The sequence below is a fragment of the Lepisosteus platostomus genome, chromosome 6 (assembly GCF_059453375.1).
Source record: "Lepisosteus platostomus isolate fLepPlt1 chromosome 6, fLepPlt1.hap1, whole genome shotgun sequence".
NCBI lineage: Eukaryota > Metazoa > Chordata > Actinopteri > Semionotiformes > Lepisosteidae > Lepisosteus > Lepisosteus platostomus.
In genome coordinates, this window is record NC_142616.1 from 43,872,808 (window position 1) to 43,897,761 (window position 24,954).

The following is a 24,954-nucleotide window of genomic DNA, read 5'->3' on the forward strand; positions in this document are numbered from 1 at the left end:
AAAGACGATAAGCTGCTCATAAATTCTGCATTACTTTTTACTGGGTTTGAAACCTCATCAATATTACTTAAAAAGGCTTTTGACATGAAGCTGGAAATCAAAATGTACAGCGTGGCACAATGGAAACCCTTATGGCTCAGACACTGGGCTATCATGGTTTTAGGATTCTGATGCAACAGGGAAGGAGAGAAAAATCCTTAGTTTCAGTCTCCTGAACCTCACCAGGTCTTTGTTTAACATTTGCAGAGATTTTAATCACATAAGTATAGTAAACCTGTATTGCAGGCAGTGTTTCCACCTTGCCACTTCATCCTGTCAGATCTCAGAACCTGACCAAGGTTGGTCTTGGTCAGCAGGAGATGCTGCTGTAAGTGGTGTTAGCAGATCAGTAGATGGGACTCTTCCCTCTGGACCGGAATTTCCAAACTAGTGCTTCATTACGGTGCCAGTGGACACTGTGCTAGAGGAGATGCTATCCTTTATATAACATGTTATCCTGAATTCCTGACTTATGTTCTAGTATGACAACAAGAAACACTGTTGTAGGTGGTTCTAACTATTTATTCATTAAAGATCTTGTGGCACTAACCCTGGTGACCTGGCTAAATTCCTCTCTGGGCTTGAACAATCTAGATCCCCCTTAGTTAAAGTGGTGCACTAATTTCTCACTTCTCCTCTGTATCTGCTTCAGTTAGGCAGCAGAGGCATAGTAGCTGCTGCGCATCACCCAGGAGGGCCCTGCAGTAGTGGATGATGTGGGTCCTCTCCTATATGCACAGCAGTTTGCAATCCACTAGGATAAAAAGCACTACTAAAATCCAGAGAATTGGGAAACAACTGTGATATTTATGATAATTAGTGTTTACTTTATAGTGAATACTGCTGAGGGATCCACACCAGGAAGCACAAAGTGCTGTTTCCATGTAATTGACAATAAAAAACAAATCACAATAAATCCCCAGGAGGGAGTCTGTTAATTTCAGCAATATCTGCAAAAGCCAATACAGACAATTAGAAATTCATCCATCCATTCACAGAAAGCTGCTTACTACCAGTAAGGGCCGCTGCACCCCGCAGCCTATCCAAGAGGCAGTGGGCACACGGCAGGATGCCACTCCATCGCAGGGCACACATGCCAGGGCACTTTAGAGATACCAGTAAGACCAGCCAGCATGACGTTGGGAGGTAAGGGGGGAAACCACAATAACTGGCGAAAACCCACATGAACATGAAAACATGTCACAAATCAGCGTATTCACCGATTTCAGTGTGACTTTCTTTGATCAGTTCCATCTGTCAGTGACAGGGACCCTTCTTAGGGTGCTATTTAAATACATTAGAGAGTCAGAACCATAAAGAATGTAGGGCCACTCCATTCCTCAAGGTTTAAGATATACTTTTCAATTAGCAATTGATTAAATCTAAAAATAACAGCTGGTTTGTCTTCTTATCCTCATCTCTTCTTCACTGGAATCCCATTTTACCTACTTACCTACTTTACCTACAATGGAACTGGTCGAGCATCCTTATTAATACTAGTCGTATTACAGAAAATTAAAATACCAAGTCTGTCTCTCTTCCTGGATGCAGTTAGCAGGAACCAGAAAGCCAAAAAAAATAAAATGCTATCACACTGAAAATATCATGGGTTTCAGGCATAGGTCAAAACAAAAATCATTCTAACGCTAGAAGAAACTATTAAAACTAACAAAACTTTTCCCAAGTTTAAAAAAAAAACATGCACATGAATAGATATACATGAAGGTCCTGAACTTCATTTACATATTCAGAAGAAGTGAATATATTTTTCATACTACTGAACCTTTGCAGAGTTGGCAAAATATACAATTATGTAAATACAAAAGGACACAGTCATATTAAAAGTATTTGAATTACTAACGTCAAGCTGAATATCTTTGCATACTATTAAGAAATATCCCGTATTTGCTACCAGGTACACACAGCCTTGCTCTAATGTCCTCACTCACAGAGAGCACAAAAACATTCTCATTGTTAACGTTTTGGAGTTTTGCAAAGTCATTAGCTGACAGCAGGGAAACTATTAAAAACTTCCATTGCTGTAGGAGCTTGACCCTTTTCAACTGTAACAAGCGACTGGCTCTTGCACAATTGTGCCGCTCAAGCAGAAGATTAATAAATTTAACTCCACACCTGACTATGCAAAAGAAGTGCACATATAAGTAAGGTTAACAAGCTTGAAATACAGCATCTAACATGATACTGGTTTACATGCCGTGTGGTGGCTCTGTGTCTAAGGATCCGCGCCTGTGGCTGGAAGGTTGCCGGTTCGTATCCCACGGCCGGCAGAGGAATCCTACTCCATTAGGCTCCTGAGCAAGGCCCTTAACCCCAACTGCTCCAGGGGCGCCGTATAAATGGCCAACCCTACGCTCTGACCCCACGCTTCTCTGACCCCTACGCTTCTCGTCCTGTCTCTGTGTCTCATGGAGAGCAAGCTGGGGTATGCAAAAAAAGACAAATTCCTAATACAAGAAATTGTATATGGCCAATAAAGTGATCTTATCTTATCTTGCATGAAGGCCTGCCGCTCTGTAAAAAGCGGATGAAACGGATCAAACTGCTTTCTGTTTTTCAGGTGACTGCAGCCAAGGATTTACCCTAAAACCAGGTAATTGGGGAAAATGTTGCAGGGCTTAGGAGTACTGGAGACTAATCATGGCTTCATCGGTTTGCTGAGCATCTGTGACCTTGAGGTAATGTGAGTGAGGAGCTGCATGGGTCCGGCAGACCAGCTGCAATGGCGTCTGCTGCAGGGGCGAGAGGTGGGCGATGGCAAATGCACATTTACGAGTCTGGACTACCCCATGCTGGAACAAGGGCCTTGTGCAATGAGAAGAGTTTATAATCAGTCATTCCTGCAATCGGCAAGGAGGAACAGAGGAGCATTAAGAGCAAACTACAGCGATAACCGAGTCCAAAAAAAAATCACGAACTCAGAAACTGAGTAGGCGCTCTTACATGTAGAGATCCATGGGAAAGTCTTTCATCATATGAGTGACGATGAACTCTACCATCAGGTCTGCAAGAAAGAGAACCCATTACTGTATTAAGTGTATTACACAGTTTGCTAACCTTTTAAAAATATAAGTAGAGGGAGCAAAAGATTAAGTCAGCTTGTAATAGATTCAAGAGGATAGTAAGAAAACAAAATTCAGCACATTACTAATGAATACTGAAAAGGGACTATAGTAAATAAGTTTCAAAACCTGTTTAAAAACACAGACTGCAAGAAAAATAGAAATAACGCATATTGATGAAACAGGGTAAATAAAAAAAGGGACACACCAAAAAGAAAAATGCCTCCTGTTTGAAATTTGCTACCTCCAGTGTGCTGTCACTGTGGCACTCACCCAGAACTGCACACACCAGTGGTCTGGAGGGAACGTTCTTGTCTGCGGCTTTCTTCCTGTGTCTCATGGGCTGCAGAACACACACACAGAGTTCAGTTTGGTCCCAGTCTAATCAGCACATAAACACAAATCATTTCGGTCCCTGACTGATAAAAAATACATAATGCACACAGTTCAGTTCGGTTCTAGGCTGACACACATACAAACGCACACACAGTCCCTGACTGACGCATACACACAGACACACACACAGCTCAGTTCGGTCCCTGAATGACAAATTCGCACAATGCAATTCAGTCCCTGATTAACACACATGCTCGGTTACTGTCTGACAAGTATACATGTTTGTTGTTCTAAATTTCTTTCCCATTGGCTCCCATTTCATTTTTATTTACTATATTCCACTGAAATGACACCTGATATAGAATGGAAACAAACCCAAAACAAATAGTTCTGGTGCTTTCAGATTTAAAAGAACGTGTAATATGGTTTAAAAAAGTAAATCCACACACATTGTCTATTTGTCAAAAACGTTGTAGGGTATTTTGGCCCCACATTGACAGATAAACATGCACACACACACATAGTCTGGATTAAACTTTGCCAAACAAGCATGTGCTTCAGCACATCCAGAACCAAACCACACCAGAACCCATCCCATGAGGCACACATAAAATAGGCACATTGATTTACTCAAATCTCTCCTCTTCGCAATGTTTTTCCTTCGATGCATGGGAGGTTCCGATATATTAAAATGACCAGCCATGGCACAGATATCCAACACAAAACTGAACAAGCACTAACAACAATGTCTGGTCACCTAAGGCAGAAGGCTGATATCTTTAAGAACTGAGCAAATAAATGCTGAAGCAAAACTGAACAATTTCACAATCTCTGTGTGAGTGCAAGTCGTAATGAGCAGACCTCTACTATACAACTGCATCCAAAAAAAACCCTTAACATGAGATAGAACCATCCAATCATTTTCTAACTGCTATTTCCGATACAGAGCTGGTGTCTATCCCAGAAACCATTGGGCGAAAGGCAGGGTACATCCTGGATGGGACACCAGTTCGTCACAGGGCAGCCAGACACACACACACTCCTAGGGCCAGCCTGAGATAGAAACATTAAAGGAAAATAAAACTTTCCAAGGTCTGGCCTTCACTAAAAAATTAAAACAAACTTTTTCTCAATTTTCAAATTCTTTGAAACTTTGTAAGACAGTGACAACATCTTGGGAGTGCCACTGCTTCTGCACAATTGCCTGTGACCATCTGAGAGCCCCTTGTGCTCTTCACAGGTTATGGCCTTTCAGGGCCATAACGTCTCCTACGATCACAGGCACAGGACAAGAACAAACAATTATAAGGATAATAATCCTTTGGTTAATTAAAGGAATAAGCAACGTTTAGGTCTGCTTATCATTTCTAAAGTTACAAATCACATGCCTGTTCTAGACTGCAACAGGCAAGGATGGCTGGATGGAGCAAGTGTCAGGAAGAAGAACAAAAGACACGTCACAAAAGAGAGGAGTCCATTGGCCCATCCGGACCATAAAGTATTTAATTAGCTAACTGACCTAAGCCAGCTGTTATTGAAAGAAGCCAGGGTACAGACTTCAACAATAAGGCTGGGCAGCCCGTTCCATACTCCCACAACCCTTTGTGTAAGAAGTGCCTCCTGTTCTCAGATTCAAATGCACTTCCACACAGTTTGGACTGGTTTAGCCTGGACAGGAAACAGAAGACTTCTGCGCTGCGTGCAGGATGATCTGCCTCTCACCATCCTGTGCAAGTTCACTCGGAAATTCATGTTGTCGTCATGGAGAAAGGCATTGGCATACTGATCCTGCAATAAAAAGACAAGAGTGAAGCAGCGCTGCAATAAACTGCCAACACACAGGGAATTCCACAGGGAGGTGAGGTTTAAATCCCAGCAAGATAACAAGGTCCAATATAAATCAATGCTTTGACCTGGCTGACACTCACAAAGTCCAGGCGTAGTAGTTTCTGAAGGCTTTTGCTTGCCAGAGCCTTCTTGCTTTTCATAAAGGAGCTACACAGAGCCTAAGGTCATTAAAGATTAATGTCTACAGTTTAAAACAGGCAAAAGAGTCAGTTTTGATTTAATCAAGGACTTGGTTAGATAACATTGGAAACTAATGCTAAGAATAGACATTCTGCCTTTGGCTGCCCGGAACTTCCAAACACCAGAATTACAGTGGAGGGAAAGAGGAAAATAGGAGTTGTAAAAGAAGAGGAATTAATGCAAAACCAGTGGAACAAAGTGAAAAAGTGGGAGGGAATCACATTGTGTACAAATTGGTCTCTCTGGGTTCAGTGTTAGCACTCTATTAACCAGAACAGAAACTCACAGTACATCACACAAACACTGGGCACATCCACTGTGCATAACCTCTGGGACTGAAAACACCCTTTCAGTTTCACAGAAATTATCACTCTGTTGTCCCCTGGGATTCCTTACCATCTGCTCTTCACATGACATGCACCGCTTTTTACTCCTTGACTTTAATTCTTGCCTGGCTCCACTGCTGACTCTCGGATTCAAGTACCATGGCAGCCACTAGCGGAGGACGGCACGTGGCCATCAAAGCACCACTTTTTAGACCGCGTTCCCATTCAAAAGTGGAAATTAAGGGCTGGTGCATTTGAAACAGGAGGCACGTGACTGCTTTCAGACACGAGTGACAAAGAGTCTTGTTTCTGTACCAGCGGTTTCTTAGAAGAAATGGTGAAAGGGGTGACTGTGTCTTCTTACCTCTGCAGGCATGCTTCTGCTCACACCAGGTGGAACTTACAGTCCTGTGCCAGGTGGGGTATGCACACACACAGTACGCAAGAGAGAAGAGGCACTTACCTCTGCAATACAGGTGAGAATGATAAGGCACAGCTTGGCACTGTTGAGTCTGTTTTCATCTGTAAAGAAATCAACACAGCAAAATCTTAAAGTGTGACCCAGCTCATCTTAAAGAGCCATAAAAGACACAGGACTAGCCACCTCTCTCTCTCCCTTACTGCTTTTGATGAGAAGCCTGATTGATGACGCCTATCCTTAAAAAAAATCAGCTCCAGAAATGAAAGCCTTTAGAGAACTCTAAGAATAATACCTTGTAATACGGTAAGTGCTGTGTGCTTTCTGACCCTGCGCCACAAAACCGTGAAAGATTTATTTATAGCCGTCTTCGTTAACGCTGAACTCTTCTCAGACACAGTTACAGCATCTCAAATTCCCTTCAAACTGTCTCCCAGCCTTTGGAGAAATGCAAAAACAAGCAAAACGCAAAAAAGCTTTTTCAAACAAAGTCCTTTTCTGTTGTTGCTGTTTTGTTTAAAAGTCAGAATTAATGTTTTTTTTTTTCATTTGTAATTGTTAAACTGATTGTTTAACTCATTTCACTGCTAGAAGCCCAGCACTGCCAGCGGAGTAGTGAAGAAGACAGACATCATGATTTGAGAACAGAATGACCAGGTTCCTCTGCTTTTTCTGACCTGCAAGTCCCAGTGCAACACAGCACAACGCACACACCACCCAGAGGCAGCCTTCACCAATACTCCCACAAAGTGCTACCGCTTAGGCTCCCGATACCCCAGCAGGACTGGGCTGGCAGCTCACACGCCCACCTCAGGAGCTTCCAGCTGGTGCAAGGAGAGGTCACCCTGTCTCTGCTGGCAGTGATGCAGCAGACTTCACACCATTCAGACTAACCGTCAACAAAGACTAGCAAAATAACAGAATTAAGGAGCCCTGTGTGTCAATCTGTGTGCTAAGAAACAAATCCGCCCCTCTGGTGAAGCCACTCCCTTGAAAAGCCACTCTGGAGCACATAGTACATGGTACTTTACCTTCGCTAAAGGTGCAAGAACACTACAAAACATTAAATTCTGATCCGCTGTACAGTTAAAATCCTCAAGGTCAGATGTGCAAGTGCATGTGCTTATGTATTTTAAATATTCTGCAGCCTTGCATCCTCAAAGCACTGGGTGGGGAGAGCAATTACTGTATTTAACAGTATAACATTAAATGTGATTAGACTGGAGCCCATGCAGACGAAAGGGAGGCATTATGGCCAGCAGCCATATCACCCTGCAACTCACAACTGGCAACCCACTGAAGCTAAGCAGGTGTGAGCCTGGTCAGTACCTGGATGGGAGACCTCCTGGGTAAAAACTAAGGTTGCTGCTGGAAGAGGTGTTAGCGGGGCCAGCAGGGGGCGCTCACCCTGCGGCTCATGTGGGTCCTAATGCCCCAGTGTAGTGAAGGGGACACTATACTGTAAACAGGCGCCGTCCTTCAGATGAGACGTAAAACCGAGGTCCTGACTCTCTGTGGTTATTAAAAATCCCAGGGTGTTTCTCGAAAAGAGTAGGGGTGTACCCCGGCGTCCTGGCCAAATTTCCCATCGGCCTTTATCAATCATGGCCTCCTAACAATCCCCCTCTATAAATTGGCTTCATTACTCTCCTCCCCACTGATCGCTGATGTGTGGTGAGCGTTCTGGCGCACTATGGCTGCCGTCGCATCATCCAGGTGGATGCCGCACATTGGTGGTGTTGGAGGGGAGTCCCCATTACCTGTAAAGCGCTTTGAGTGGAGTGTCCAGAAAAGCACTATATAAGTGTAAGCAATTATTATTATTATTATTATGTATTCCTCTCATCGAAGGCTTTGAAACATTTTTTGTATCCCTTTAAACTTGCGTCATTGGAACCGACAGCCATTATCTGCCAGCTGTGCAGTGCCGCAGGGGAGGGGGGCACTTGCCTTTGGTGTCCTGCATGACAATGGAAGAGTACTTGAGGAAGGTGATGAGGAGGTTGCTGGTCTGCAGATTGGGGTCAAGGGGCAGCTCTGTGGAGTTCATCACTGTAAGAGAAGGGAGAAGTGCATCACTACAATCACTGGGGTTTAAAATATCCAACCCTCTCCCAAAATACCCTGTTAGACATCTGCAGGTAACAACAGCTTGGCTTGGGCAACAAGAAGTTTTAAAAATACCACATGGCCCCCATCCCTTTCCTTCAACAAGACTGCCATCAGCTGAGGTTGTGGCGTTGATCGTGGTGTGCTGGACTAAACTGTATGTTTCTGGTCCGACTCCTGTTCAAGAAGATTGAATGACTTGGGCAAAGGAACTGCTCTGGTAAAGGAAGGTGATGGGAGTCGAAGAAATGCTTTTTTTATGGCAATGGTCTATTCACTTCATAGGAATTCCTAATATTTTGGCTGGATGCAGTAAAAGGACAACAAGTGCTGCTCAAGGCAAAAAACTGACCTCCTTTACCAGGTTAACCACTATCAGAACGACAACATTAACAAACAAATCCTTCATCTGGGACTTAGAAAACAGCAAAGTGTAGATCGAAATGAGGTCCTTGGCGCATAGCACTCTGAGGCCTGTCCGCTTTCACAAGCTGTTCGCACTTCTACAGGTCAACAACAGGTACTTCAGACCTGCAGCTTTAATTTCTGAAAATGCAACCCTTTGTGCTCCTTTAAATTAAACAACACTTTTATTAAGAGCTACAGAACAAGTGCGCAGAGTTTACAACTGACTCAAATAAATGTAGAATATGCAATGTGTTAAACACATAGGCACCCCTGAGTGTAGAAACACATTTTGTTATTTTTCTTTACAAAACCGAATGTAAAGAATATAAAGGTAGAAAATCCAACGGTGTTATAAAATAGCACTCAAAACATGTTTTTTCCCTTGTTGAGCACAATCTGATCAAAGTCCTTTCAACTTCAGCTGCAAACACCCCAACACAGTCTGATTTGCGGTTCACTTCTCTCTTTTCTTTTAACCAGGAATGTCATCCAGGATTCCGGTCAGGATTCCAACGAAGCGCGGGCTCCTAAAACTTGACATGGCAGGTTCTCAAACGGTTTATTCAGTGATTTATCTTTATTTAATAAGTTTAAATTTTTTATGTTCCAGGATGTGTTGGTTGGAATAACACAACTAAAGCAAAATTCAGAGTTCTGCCTTTCCAACAAATGAGGGAATGCTCTAATTTACTGCGAACGTCACAGCAACGCGTTGCACAGAGCGATTAAATCACAACCTTTGGAAAAATAGCCTTGAAAGCCATATTTTTTTTTAAATTACACCATTTCCAGTAATGAGATTTTCACCAGCTCCCTGCAAGATAAGCATCTATCATCTGCGACTTCCCTTTTCACTTACATAACTTCATTTGAGAATTAAAAAAAAACCTTCACCAGCATGCTGAATTTTTTAAAGGAGCACAGACATCATCAAAAATGAATGACAAAGAACATTCCGAAACATTTTAGCCTTAGCTTAGCCTCCGCTAATACAATGAAAGGCAATCTCCTCTTAACCATTGAAGACAAGGAAAATAGACTCAAAAGACTCATCAAGCCTCTTGTCAAAGAGGGCAGTAGTTCACTGGAGGTCAAACTAAAGATTAAACATAGAGCACAGGGGACAAATGAGTTAAACTGGACAGTTCATATGCTACTTAATGAAATATACATGCGGAGAATTCAGATTTGGCCCTAACCCTCCCCACCTCCGGCCCACACAAGCCCTGGTACACAGATTTAGTGTAGAACAGAAGGGGGGTGAGAGGTCACAGGGTCCAGGCAGAGCTCACCATCCAGGGAGGGTGGAGTGGTGCCCAGGGGTGTGGTGGGTGTGGTGGGAACTGGCGTCACTGGTGACGACAACATGCCGATCTCGGGATGGCTCTGCAGAAGAAATACACCTTAAAACCCTGAAATTACTTTGCTGACCCTCCCATCTACTACAGAGCTAAACCCAAACCACTTTGGGTTTAACAACTATTCTTGAAAGGGCAGAGTAACATATTACTGTACTGTTCAGAGCATTGCTATACTCTTTACACAAGAGAAAACACTTACAAACAACACCAAGCACAACACCTAGCAGGCAAAGTAGAATGTTCCAGTGCATGAGGAACAGTTTCATATCAGCAGTCATCTGAACCATGGGCATCATAGCATCATGTTTTTTATTACAGTGAGTAAATGCCAATATAGTCATAAATGTTTAGGAGGAGGATCTATTTAATTTTAACAGGGATCTGTAAGATAAAAGTCACTCATCCTTTATCCTTTGTTGCCGTAAAATTTGCTCTGAGATTTTTTCAATCTTACCTGTGCGAGTACAGTGATGAAGTTGCGGTTTAAATGTACTGCCTCATACAGAGCCAGAAGAATAGCCTCATTTGTTCTGTAACAGATAAAGAACTAGAGTTACTGCTGCTCACTCAATCAGGCACATAGGTCAGAACCACATGGAAATCCAAACTGATGCGAGACCATCAAATGGAAAATGTTTAAATATTGATACTCGCCCGGCAGCGTCTGTGTTGTGTGATGTTAAACGTCATGTCACTTACACAAGGTAACAGGCTGCAATTTTCAAAACTGTCTTGGAAAAGTTACTGTCAAGTGGTGTCAGCAGAACACTAAGCATCGCTTCTGCTCTGGTCTGCAGAGTCAGTAAATTAGCATGAATCTAGGAACACTGAAGTACGAGATCTTTGTATCCCAAGGGAATTCGATACCCCCTCACGCTTACTACCATTAGGACTTGGATGGGAATGGAAACTCTGATGACTCAAACCCAACAAGATGAACACAAATCCACTCTGAGACAATGCTACCTTCAACAGCTTTCTTTATATTTAAAGTCATTTATCCTTTACTAACATGCAGTGGATATTCACATCACAATAATTTCATTGGTTACAACAGGTTTGTGTGCCATATACGCCAGAACTGTATGACATGGACAAGTGAATGGGAATACCAGCACTACTGGACTGGCACTGTGAGACACTACTGATAATAATTAATTGCATTTTAATACTTTCCATCCTAAAAGATCCCATAGCGCTTTAGATACAGGAGGGGACCTTCTTCATCCACTACTACAGTGCTTCTTCCACCTGGCTGATGCATGGCAGCTATTATGAGCCTCACTATATAGCAGAGGTGGTGAAGTGAAAAATTCACCACGTGATCGAAAGGGGAACATTATGTAGGCCAGATTGTAAAGAGTCGGACTGGTATTTAGCCACCACTCATTCACAGGACATTTAATGACCAAGTGGACAGAACCAAGCAGTCAGGTTTCATCCTAATGAACGTGTCCTGTCACCAAACTCTAGAAGGAGGAGTGCCACCTACTGGTCCAGTTCCACTTATGGCAGCCAGACTGTTATTCCTTGGAAGTATTTCATCCAAACACTAGGATGAGCTATAGTTCCAAAAGAAACGGAAATTCTACATACATTAATCCTACAAAACTGTGACTTTTATTGTGTTAATATATCTTCCAGACGCAAAAGAAGATAATACTTAAGCCTTTTCCACTTGTTGGCTGTTAGACGTACACTTCCCACACAGAATCACAATGTAGGAAAAAAAAATCTACGAGTAACAACTTGTAATACCCCCAATTTTATGCAACAATTAAAAACTTGACAAACTGCAATGAGTGCAGTGAAGACAGCTTATGTGAACTCATTTAATGTTAACACCAACGTCCTTGTCTTGTACAGGAATGGCACCTACGATTGCTCACTACTGTACTCCCATCATACCAATCCAACATAGTTGATATCGGCCAAACATTTATGTGCTCAAACAGAAACATTAAACACAGAGATCCTAGTTTTAGTTTCCTTGCAACCATCATTACAAACACCCCATGTCAGACAGCAGCAAACAAGAAGCTTCCAGCTTTAGAAACTGAAAGCTGGAATTAGTAGTTAATTAGGAAAAAAAAGTTTTTTACTAATATTTCTACTTGTATGAGATTTATACTTTACACTACAAAACCTAATGTAAGAAATGAAGTGTTATCAGATTCAAAACAGCTTTGGTGACTTATGCATCATTTCATTAAAATCAGGCTAATATTACATAGTGAGGCTGCACTAAAATAATTCTCATTGATTCTTATAAGTGGGGTATTTATACAGAGCTATTACAGTAATGATCATAATAATTCGCAGTACTTTTGAGCACTTTAAATGGCTGATTCTTGTATCAGTAATTCAGCAGACAGCACTGTACTGTTATTCATCACCAAGTTAATTTTTTTTACATTTTTACAATCTATATGTTTATGAAAGTACTACATCACATGCCCTATCTTGTGTGCCGAGGGGTGTTCTGGGTGTGTTCGCCAGCTGCTGTGTGCCTGCTTGCACAAACAGCTGCTGGAGAAACGTCTGATGCTTTCATTCCATTAAGGTATGAAAACAGGCATTTCTTTAGCAGCTGGGACTTGTAGCAGACAGACGATGATTTCAAGAAACCACACATTTTTAATGGAAGACTTTACCTTGAAAAATCAACAATCAGAATGGGAAAAATTAAAAATATGATCACAGACAAATTAGAAACAGCTTAGCATTATATTTATAGAAAATCTTAATTAATTGTTACTGGAAAGCGGAGCACATTTAGCAATAGACTGCTCCAGCTACGGTGTTCAAGGGAACGTTTCCACAGGTCTTTCCTCCCGGCGGCTGTCAGGGTGTATAACGCTGCCCTAGGCTAGGACTGTTAGCCCTTCATTTGCTCCTCTATGGACAGCATGTTTACTCCATTGTACTTTTTGGACAATCAGTCTGTATAAACCTATGCACATTTTGCACATATTTTATTGTTTTTACAGTGACTATGATCAGCACATTTTGCACACACCTATGTATTTATTTATTTTTATTTATCTTGTTTGTCTTTTGTTTTATAACTATTCTGATGTCTGTTTTGCTTGTCTTGGGCTGGACTGCTGTAACACATCAATTTCCCTACGGGATTAATAAAGTATTATCTATCTATCTTAATTCAGTGAAACATCTCCTTTTCACTATACATCTACATATGCAGCAATTATTATATATCAAACCTGTTAGTGCTTAACTTCCTATATATGCCATTTCTTATAAAATAAAAACTATCCTGATCACAGCCCTGTGCCAAAAAGATTCCCTTTGATACTCACTGCACAGATATCTTCTCCTCTGCATCAGCAATGAACATACTGCCCACCTGAGGAAAAAAAGAGTACTGCATGTTAAAACATGTTAATGCTTCATTTTCCACGCCTGAAGCAGAGGATTCAGCTATTAATTTAATATTGCATAATGTCATTATTATTGCATTATATTGAATTTTGAATTCAAGGCAGTGAATATATTTGCATCCCCATGATCCCAGGTCCCAAAATGGCCAGCTAGACCATATACAGACTTGTATTAACTGCTGATTACAGTAGAACATACAGAGGCATGACCAGCCAGCCTTGATTCATCTAAGCAAAGGACAGCACCTTGAGCTCACGGGTACAGAGGCAAACCCAGAACAGACCAAACAAATGACATTTCCATCTCCTGAAAGCTATCAGAGGTGTCAGCACTGGTGAATCAGCTCTTACCATGGTGGTGAGGGCAGAGAAGAAGCCAACCTGGTTCTCCTCCTCCTTGTCTTTGTACTGCCTGTGAATAACAAGACCAGATCAATGACCCCACCAGCCTATTGATCCCATGGTCCCCATAAACCTTCAACTTCCTATGTGTATCTATAGCTGTATAAATACCGCACCAATTTTTTCATAGCGAACATTCTGGCAGATTTTTGCAGTAAAAGGTTAGAGACTCTACCTTTCCTTTTAAGAAGTCTCTCGCACTTGGCATGACTGGTTGACTCTGGGGGAGGGTGTTGGCTACTGTGTTGGGATGCAGTTATAGCAATTCTATAAAGGCTGCTTAATTTAACACTGCAGAAAACTTTGAAAAACTTTGGCTGCTCCAAGATACCAAGAGTCTTGTTTAAAAGCAGCAACAATGTCAAAAGCTAATATTAAGTCCACACAATTAAGTGCCAGCATTATTGTGACCATTATTTGTTAGTGTTGCTATTCAATTCAAATATGTGTTTTTGAACCAAGAGCAGCAGTTGAAAATTGGTCATTTAATCTTTTTTAATAATCACTGCACTCTAAAACAGACCATCTTGCACAGCAGTACTTTCATAAACACTTGGAAGTAATAGCAGCATAAAGTAAAACCAGCAAGTTTGATATTTATATGTAAATATTTTATTATACAGCAATTAAAAGACGAGACAATCTCAAAATATTCTAGTTCTTGTAAGTGCTCTGGGTTTGTCAGAACTGGAAAATTTGCTCAAGGAAGAAAGACCACTATTCAGAATGACTACAAGGTGGATGAGCTGTGCCACTTTATTGAACTGGAAACTAATCTGGTTTCACTTACAGGCAAAGTAATGTTTTATTTGTTGTCAGTAGATATTGATTAATTTTGAACTGCAAGATTTCAATCTCAAAACAAATCATGAAATTCTGCAGCACACTGATCTATATTTCACCTCATAGATACTGCTGTTCACTGGCTTGTAACCCTCATTTTTTATTAAAATAGGCAAATGTTTTCTCTTTGTGAAAACTAGATGTGATTTTTCAGAAGACTTTCAAATGTATCCTTATAATATCAAGAGATGGTTTAAGCTATATTTTGGAATATATTTTGAAAAAAATAATCTCAAATCAATTCCTTATTTAACAGGATCGGTTAATCACCGAATGTGAACAGGCCTGTTATTTATTATTTACCGTGGTTTAAGGGATCTAACTACACAAGCATACATCTGATATCTTGTAATTACAGAACTGGCCTCCAATGTGTCTGGGTCTCTGCTCCATGTGATAAGCTCAGGGGTGCTCTACATTGAGAAGTTCAGCAGATGTTGGAAAGCAGAGTAGAAGCACATTACATAGTGTAAGGATTTTAAACTGCAAAGGTCCTATTACATTAAATACTTCTTTTAGTTACTTGCTAAAAACGAAGATAAAGGGGTCAAATAACCCTATGATTGTGCTTCACAGCAGAAATCAAGCTATTTCACTTGTTTTCTCTCAAGTGCTAAAATGTTACTGATTTTCTTACAGCTTTATCATCTGTGAAAGGGATGTCACACTGAGGGATATTTTCACTGGGTCTGAGTGCCGGAAAAAGTATGATCATGCTCACTTTTTTTAATCTGGGGACTTGAATATTAAATGAACACAGAAATTATGTTTCAGTGTTACCTTAACTGTGACCTCCAGAAAAAAAAGGAGAATACCTACAAGCAGCAGTAAGATCATCGAGTTTTGTTAAACAGCACAAAACAAGAATGAAGTGGGTTACTTCTGATAAGAGCAACTTACTTTTTAATACTTCAAAGCTGCTTTACAATTTGCACATAAATTGTCACAGTGGTACACCTGCTCCTTTTAGCACTCTGCTCCTCTTAGACGTGTCTGTGATGCCAAAGTAACTGACCTCCCTTTGCCACACCTGTCAGAGGCTTGGTGGTATAAACCCCAGTGCTCAAGTGTCCCCTGACATCTACATCACAGTAAGGGGGCAATGTGTAACAGAAAAAATCCCACTGACACAGGCTTAGAGAAGGTTGCTACTGTGCTGCTGTGGAAATGTCTCCTTTAAAAACTGAGGCGAGTTGTCCTGTGCAAGGGCAACATGACCCAACACTGTGTCCTCCTCTCCATCCAGCTGGGTAGAAATCAAACAAAAGAATAACCGAGCTGCACTCTGTGTTTCAGAGTCTGGCTTTGAAGTACAAAGGCCTGGTGACAAAGTGAATCAGGAACCGTCAGCAGGGTGTGAAAAGGAGCTGGAGTTTGCTCTGTCCTTTCTTTTTCTGTACATGATACAGCTCTTATAGAAACTGAACTGACACACCCTTCTGGAATACTACACTTTTGTTATTACTGGAATATCACTTGCAAAGTTCATATTTTCGATGAGCCATAATTTGGAAAGAGAGTGGATGTTCATAATGTAGTGTCAACATCACCAACCATGTGACTGTGACCATTGTTGGTCGAACTTAACTTTAGTTCAAGACACCAGGCCGAAAGAGAGCGAGTTCATGCATAACAGAATTCTGCCCAAGATTCTCGCAACAGATGAAATCCTGTGTCTCACAAGACAATTGCACATTTCTCTTGCCCAGCGAACTAATACAATACAGCTGGACCTATTGCCAACAGCCTGGATACCAGAGCATAGTCAGTAACAGCTCTATAGCCTGGACAAACAGTGCTCTCCCATGTCAGACACTATGTACAGACTTTTTTTAAAGTAAAGTTTATTGCAAAGCTAACTTCCCTGAGGAGCTGTCTTCAGCACCATGCTAACAAATGCGCACCTCTCTCCCTCTGTCCGAACCCTGAGATCTGCCTGGCACAGAGCCAGCCAGCTGAAGGAGTCTGGACAGCTGCAACACACCCAGCGTCTCCATGCTCAGGGAGAATTATAAACTCTACCAGAAATGCCTGGCCAGCAAGTCTTTGAGTATAAACATCTAAATACACATTACAATCTTGAGAGTTGAACTTCTACCCCAAACAAGTTTAATTCATTTAATAAAATGTAAAATTACCTTGTCTTTGAGAAAATTAAGTGATGAAATATATGACACTTGACATAACTTATGAGGCAGACAACAAATAATACAGCCAATGTATGTTTAACCCTGATGTTATTAATTCCTATCTCTGTAAGCCCTGAGAAAACCAACCATGTGGATGACAGCAGAGGAATTCATACATTATATTACTATTACTAAATAACATTATTTCTACTGTTGGTTAGCTATACATGTTTTGGTGTTGTATGAATTAATTAATTTGTGTGCAGCAACTGCTTCCGTTCTGTTGGAATGACTCCTAATAGCCTTTAACCACTCAATAGTGGTTTAAAAGCAATTTAGTGCTCCAATTTCTAATTGTTTCAGAAAATTAAAACTCACATCAGTACAATGAAAACAAAATGTTTCCATTCTTTGAGACTGTAAAACCAGACCTGAACAGAGGCATGTGCTTCACAAAATCATCAAGATGGTGTAGAAGAATCAGGGTATTCAAAATATTACCTGCTGTTACCTCCATGCTTACTCTTAATTGCAGATTCACCCTTCACCTACATTTGGTCAAGACAGCAGCCAAGTTGGCTGCCTCTGAATATCTGAGCTCATTCTAGAGCTTTGTAAGCTTTTTAATCTCTCATTCAACCAGATGTTCATTTGTTCTCTGTTGACTTCTTTGCCCACTTCTCTAGGTTTTCATTCTTCATTACTTTTCAAAATGTTTGAGCATCTTTTTTGCTTGGGGCTTTAATGTGGTACAACGTGTAAACAAGGGTAACCTACTGTAGACTGTGATTTCACATGTCTAGATTTCAGGCTGTTAGACCAGAAAATGTGTTAGTTTGGGAAGGGTGTGTAGACTTTCTATCAGCTCTGTAAGCAGCGGGGATGTTGACTGGAAGCAGTGCAAAGTGTCTCACTCAAGGATGCTGTACCAACTTCCCACCTCGGATTTGAAACCAGAGTCCTCCAAATCCTGATTCCAAAGCCCTAACTGTAACTCGTGCTGCTGCCACATTTGACCGATTAGTTTAAAGAATAAATGATGAAAATAAAGGCTAGATCTACCTATTGTATTCCGACAGAGCCTGCGAGATCACCAGCCCCATTCCCTGGAAATAAAGACAAATAATTAGCTTTTATTTCCCGGAAGAAAGACAGCTGTTGTTGTCATGGCGTTTTTCCTCCATATAAACAGCAGACAACCCTCATCAAATACCGATCTGTTCCAATATAACAGCTGGGAACAAAACCAAACACAGTGAACAAATCAATATGCAGAGCAATGGTGGGGTCATCTTAAACCGGTCTGGTAAAAGTAATGTAATAATGTGAAATACACAAGTAAACTAGAAAAGCAATGGCAGAGGGATCTACCATCTGGACTGTCCTACTTAGGATCACTGACTGCAACAAGTTGTATAAGAACACTCACATTTAATGTGGTCTCGTCGTCCACAATAGACAACTTCACGATGTATGGATTCACAGACTGTCAGAAGAAGAAACGTTACACAGTCAGTCCTTTGCAGTTAATTCTACGTGTGCCGAGTCCCGTTTAAAACTGTAACCATCTTGACCCGATCACAAGATTAAAATATATGATACCCAGTCCTAGCCACGGCAGAGTACACTAGGCTGGTCTGATGAAGATGTTGTACATCTAGAGGGAAATTAGGAGGGACAATGCTGGTCAACAGGAATTGTGTGTCAAAGCAAACTGCATGACACTTTAGACTGATCTTGTCAGATCTCAAAAGATCAGCAGGGCCAGGCACGCTCAATTATTGGGCTGGGAGACTGCTAGGGAAACCAGGCTGGAGCTGCAAGTAGTGCTGGAGGACCAGTGCCTCAGTCTGGTGACCGGGAGAAACTACAGTATGCTGTAGGGAGTGCCCTGCCTCGGATTAGAGGCTATATTGAGGTGTTTTCTAGCTGGTCATTAGAAATCCAATGAAACTGTTCCTACAAGTAGGGATGTTAATCTTGGTGTCCTGACTATATTCCACTCTAAACCTTGTTACAGGCTTCCCTGAAGTTCCCCCTTAATTCAGCTGGTGAAGCAATTTCCACTTTATCTGCTGTGTAGTGAGGGATGTAAAACGGCTGTTGTGGGTCATCCTGGTGATGGATAAGATCCCATCCTACATTGTAAAGCACTTTGGAAGCATTTAGGGTGGAATGGCTCAAAAGGAAATGTAATAGGAGTTTTATATTTAACCCTGTACAAATATGGGTTGGCATTAGACACATCTTGAAACAAGCATTACATGAAATTTAAAAGCCCTATGGTCACCTCATAGCAAAATATAAAATACTGGTATTAACATCTTTTTTTTAGATTTGCTTTCATATCCTCTATGCCTAATGTCTGATTTTTGAAGCACGTGAAAAAATCCACATTAATTACGCAGCATCACTGCTGAAACACTCTTCATTGCAGCTACAGAAGGCTCTACAGCTGGCCAGAGATCAGACAGCACCACTCACCTCATATTTCCTATAGTTGACAAGGAGAGCCAGGAGGACTACTGCATCATACCCATGCTGTATCCTGCTGGGAGAGCTAGAGAGGATCTGGAAAAGAAGGAACGTCCTTGAAACCAAGAGAAATCTAAAAAAATATTCAAATCCATTAAGAAAGAAAAGTCAAGAAAAGCTGTGATATACTGTCACTTCCCTGTCGTTTTAAATCTTAAATTAATAATTAAATATGGGACTGACTACAGTTCTGAGGAAACGTACAACCTTTGATTTATTAAATATTTAGAATTCAATTCAATAACCATGCTAGGCAAAAAAATGTTTTAAGTATTTATATATCATACCAAAATATAGTATAACTACTACAAAATACCTTCTACTATTAATTATCAGCATAACTGTAATGGAAAAATATGTGGGAACATTTTACTTCCTATGGGATATTGGCTAATAAAGTACTGTACACAGCAAAGGGCAAGACGACAATCTCACAGAAACACGTAAAAAGTGTCAGTTTAGAATTGCTGTGTCCATGGCCCGTCGACTGGCTCGCCAGGTTGATCACGGGTTCGAACCTGGGACTATGACAGAGCACAACTGGTTGAGCTCCGCCAAAGGAAGGGTGAAATTGGTTCGGCCAGTGCCGTCTAGAAGTCCTCTACCATGTCTGGCATGGTAAACAAACAGAAGTGTTCGCCTACATATCCGCATTTCCCCGTCTTCAGTTATGGGGGTCGTAGCTGCGAGTCAAGACATGGCTTTTGCAAACCAGGTGGGTACAAAAACAATAATGGGCCATTCTAAATTTTGAAAAATCACTGTGTCCAAGCTCTATAAAGTGGACACCTTCAGAAAAAAAAGCACCCGTAAAGTGTGTTTTAGGCCCTCTAAACAAACATATCAGGTTTACTGAGGATCCAGATAAAAGTCATGTGAAAAACTGGATGAATTACTTTCAAGTATTCCTGGACAGTCCTAAGCAAAGGCATACGAAATAAGTGAACACATAAAATTAATTACAAAGCAAGACAGTGCATTTGCATAAACTATAACTTGTGTCATGTTTATTCGCTTAATAATTTAGTTTGTGGTGCTCTGTTGTACTTGATGGTATTTTTCTTGCAGTTTGTAGTAATTTGGAGCTCTGTGTGGTAATTAGAACGACTTTTAATTCGTGGCAATATTATAACATTATGTGGCAATTAGTAAGACAAGACCAGTAATTTACAGTAGTCTGTGGGACCCGTGGGTGTGAGTTAACACACTGTGCTTTGTCAGGGCCCCAAACACAAAACCCTCTTAAATAGGAATTTACGAAGAACCCATGCACAGACAATACAAAATATAAAATAATCATAGTTTTGGTCTAAATAAATTTAGTTTTGTTTCTACTGACATCAGTGTAGCAGGGTTTTACACTGGGATCAGCATGCGCAAGAATATCTCAATTTTTAACTATTATAAAGCAAACTGCTATTTTGCCATAATTTCTTTTGTCAAAAATCATGCATATTCATTAGTTTTTAATGCTATAACACAGCTTGCAGTTTAAAATGTTTCTTTCTTGTGTCAATTGTCTATTTTTACATTTTCTTCTTCCCAAAACTATACAGATGATCTCCTTTAACACTCAGCATTTTTCGCATTTCAGAACATTAAACAGATCTTAATCGCTTATGGTCTCAGCTATCTTTTTCCCTCTTACCTGTAGAATAGCCTCAAAGATGCTGTTAATCATAACATACTCCAGGATGGTATTCTGACTTATGTTATCTGTCACCTGAAACAGAATGAGATAGTTACAGCCCAGCCCAGCATTCCACAAAAATACTACTGTACTGCTCATTAAAACTACACACAGACCCGTGCATGGTAAATTGGCCCGCCTTGGGCATGAGCATCTGAGTCAGACCCTGTGTGAAACACAAGTGTAGGCTACCAGATAGGTGTGTGTATGTTCACTTTTAATCACAATACTCTGCCCTAACTGGCAAGCTGTTAGTAGTCCAGTTTCTCAGACACGATGCTTTGCACACAGGGGGAGACCTACTCTGTTGATCAGAACATGCAGCAAACAACTGGGTGGAGCATAGCAGCTAGTATGAGACCTCCCTCCAATATGGCAGATCAGGCAGAGAAGTAAGAAGCTGGTTCACAGATCAAACTGGGGGGAACTTCACGGAAAGCAAGGTTTTATAAGGTTGTACTGCCAGGACATGGGAGCTAATGACCCTAGTCTTTCAAAAACCACTATAGGTTCTTTATTTACCAAGTAGGCAGGACCCAACCAGGACCCAGTTTAATGTCTCATCAGAAGAGAGTGCTCCCGATCACCATACGGAGTTATTTATAGGGTTTAGAATTCTGCTCCATGTTACTACTTAACGAGATATCGCAAACTATAGGAGTGTCAATGGGAAATCTGTCTCACAGGTTTGACTAAACAAAGAAACCGATAGCACAGCTAACCTCATAGCCTGCCAATACAGCAATGGCTCTCATACGTCAGAGACAGAGTGATGGTGGAACTGTCTACCACCAGAGTAAACAAAGCTGGCGACGCCACTCTGAACATCTGGAGTGAAGCTGCAATTAGAGCAAATGAAAGACTGGTGCAGGTCTCATTGTAGTGGGGTCTGGGGAGGGGGAATGGATTGTTTCTTGCTCATCTTGTTATTCTTCTGATGCTTCTTGCTAAAGTCAAAACAAAAATGTGAACTCAAAAAAAGAAATACTGGTTCAGAGGAAAGAGCACCACCTACAGGTCCACCAACACCTGGTAGACTAAGGGTTTCCTGAGTGGTCTCCCATGCCAGTCCTGACCAGGCCCAGCCTTGCTGAGATCTGATGAGATCAGCCTGCAGAGTGGCAATATTGCTGCCATAGAAACTGAGAAGTATCCGCAGATTCAAATATAATGCCATTTCTCTTTCCATGTTTTGCTTTTCAACTCTCAATGGAGGTTTTAAAATGCAAGACTGTGTTGCTAACAGTACTGAGCTACAAATCTGTTCAATAACTGCTTCTAAAGCCAAAGGAGCTTTTGACTGGAGAACAAATTTCTGCAGGCACTCTAAGAAATTAAAAGCATAAATTAGCAAGCATGCAGATCGGCTTTGACAGCATTCATTCCTCTTTCTGTCCTCGGAGTGCCCCCACTCACATGGTCTATCTCCTTTGTTCAGCTACTTACTTCCTGCTACTACCCGCTGCATTAGGTGGTGCTCAATGGAGCACACACACAACAAAATATATTTCAATTTGATTTCACGTTATATGGGACAGGACATCAATCCACAAAACTGCATTGCCAACATGGATGAAGTCTCCTACTTGACTCTGCTGGTCTCAAATGATGCATAAAGCCAGTTCTGACACTAAAGACCCAAAAGGTCCTGACACGCTTAAATGGAGCCCTGTGCCATAATACTTCCCCCAGGCAGAGTATAAAAATCAGCCAAACTGTTGGACCATGCAGCAAGGCAAGAGCTGATTACCATATACTGGTGTGTTTGTGCCTATATTTTTATGCTTGGTGTTGTGTCACACACATACCTCTGGAGCAGAAATGCTCATGTAAGCAAGGCTCTGCCTTTCAATTACCCCAGCCCATCCTGTCTCAATGCAGACTTAATGAGAATCATACCGTCACTAAGCAGAGCAGCAACTTCAAACACAGGCTCTTCAAGCTTTCCGAACCTTCTCCACATAGCAGGGTGTCCAAACTCTCCATCAGGTCCTGAAGAAGGGACAAGATTACAGCTCTCACCGCCTTGTCTGGAGAAATGTTTTTAAAAAGCTGTATTACCATGCTCCGTACTGTATTAAACTCAGTACTATGTTAAAATTAAAGAGCATTATACATTTCCCAACATACCCATTGTCACACCCACATTCTTTTTGAACTCCCTCATGGCAAGACAATCTCGTCACCTCAAGACCACCTACTGTATTTCCTATCACTCAAGCCCCAAGAATAACACTTCTTATATGTTCACCTTTTTACAGTGGAGCATTTTGCTGGACCACTTTGAGTGGACTTACATGATGGCATAGACAACAGTGAGCCCAGGGGTTAAAGTTTAATTCCAGCGTGCCTAGAGATAACCGCTCCTCCAGGCTGCTGTCATCATCACAGTGGGCTAATGGCAAAGCTCAGGCTGGAGTACAAGCTCTACTTCAAGAAAAAGCCTTTAATGGCAGAGCCCCACAGGAACCCCAAATGGACAGAATCTCAGCACCACCATGAGAATTTAGTTATTGCTACTGTACTTACATCTCCATTTGTGTTCATACATTTTTGTTTTCTGCTTTAAGCCTGAATACTGTTTGTTAAGGTATAAAAAGTGTTTCCAACTCATAAACGCAGCACTGCAACAGACAGATACCAGTCAGATTTAATGCTGCCGAGAACAAAACAACTGGCATTACTGAATGCCAAGCATAATTATTATCTCTTGATAGTATTTGAAGATAAAACAAATATCATGCCCACTGGGTAAGGTGGAAGTAAGCAGTAAGGTGTAAGATAAACCCCCCCACAGGGTGAGAGAGAGATGAACCAGGGCAACTGCAGGCAGTCCGCTGTGTGGTAGCAACTCAAGCAGTCCTGGTGCTGTAACAAGAGTAGGAACTCGGGTAGAGCAGTAACGAGCTTGCAGGCAAGAGCAGTGCACTCAAACACAGTCCAGGGTCAAGGTTCAGCAAAGCAACAGTCAGAGCAAGGAAGACACGGTAGTGAAGTATGGGGAGAATCCAAAATCTAAAGCCAAGGTAGTGAAATACAAAGCAGGGTCCAAAGGCAGCACAGAGGGTTAAATCCAGTATATGTGGTCAGGGCACAGATAGGGCAAGAATCCAGAAGAAACAAAGCAAACTCGGGAACAGAGCTTGGGAGCAAAGGTGAGATCAGGGCAGTCTCTGCATCAGAGCAGGCAGAGTTGTGCGTTGCCCACAGATGATTCAGGTTTCCTTTCAGAATGAGTTTCCATGGCAACCGGCACTGAGTGACAGGTGGATGTAGGGCTACCACTGCAAACACTAGCTCGCTCTTCTGCATTCTAGTGGGAGTGAGCCTGACACATGTTATGTCATTTGAGCATGTCCCTATAAAGCATTACACCTCTGATTATAGTGTCTTGTGTAGCATATAAGAAGAGAATATGAATTATGCAGCAACATTCAAATAAAGCATTACCAAAAAAACATACTTAATTTTTTGGGGGGAGTGGGGGAAGGGATATAAAAAAAGGAGATTTTAAAAGTCTAACGAGAGGCTGGACAATAGCCTCACCTTCATGCGCAACTCAGCCTTGTCGAAGCCCATCAGCATGTTGATGATGTCGAAGCCCGATGTTGACTTGTTCTTCTGATGAACCCCCCGGAACAGGGCGCACAAAGTCTGAAATTAAATGGGAAAAACTAAAACATACTTAGTGCTTTCTTACTGAAACAGGGAAAATAAATCTATCCAATTTTCCATGTGACATTTATCATAAAGTTACTCAAAGAATCAATAATTTGCCTCATGTGACAATTTTCCATTATTTTAAGTTAAAAATGAATTTGACTACATGTGCACAACAAAATTATTGAA

General features: G+C 41.3%; 1 protein-coding gene across 7 annotated transcripts in view; it reads right to left on the reverse strand.

Annotated features, from left to right (window-relative positions):
- armh3 (armadillo like helical domain containing 3) overlaps positions 1-24,954 on the reverse strand; it is an 81,302-nt gene that overhangs the window by 47,792 nt on the left and 8,556 nt on the right. For all 7 annotated transcript variants that reach the window (XM_088635975.1, XM_088635973.1, XM_088635976.1 and 4 more), the window contains 15 exons: positions 24,652-24,759; positions 23,005-23,097; positions 21,064-21,138; positions 19,365-19,451; positions 18,310-18,366; positions 17,943-17,986; positions 13,858-13,918; positions 13,426-13,472; positions 10,560-10,635; positions 10,037-10,130; positions 8,178-8,279; positions 6,273-6,331; positions 5,178-5,243; positions 3,393-3,462; positions 3,001-3,061 (listed from right to left, as the gene is read on the reverse strand). In XM_088635975.1, the coding sequence (XP_088492101.1) occupies positions 3,001-3,061; positions 3,393-3,462; positions 5,178-5,243; positions 6,273-6,331; positions 8,178-8,279; positions 10,037-10,130; positions 10,560-10,635; positions 13,426-13,472; positions 13,858-13,918; positions 17,943-17,986; positions 18,310-18,366; positions 19,365-19,451; positions 21,064-21,138; positions 23,005-23,097; positions 24,652-24,759 (1,100 nt within the window). The remainder of the gene's footprint in view (positions 1-3,000; positions 3,062-3,392; positions 3,463-5,177; positions 5,244-6,272; positions 6,332-8,177; positions 8,280-10,036; positions 10,131-10,559; positions 10,636-13,425; positions 13,473-13,857; positions 13,919-17,942; positions 17,987-18,309; positions 18,367-19,364; positions 19,452-21,063; positions 21,139-23,004; positions 23,098-24,651; positions 24,760-24,954) is intronic.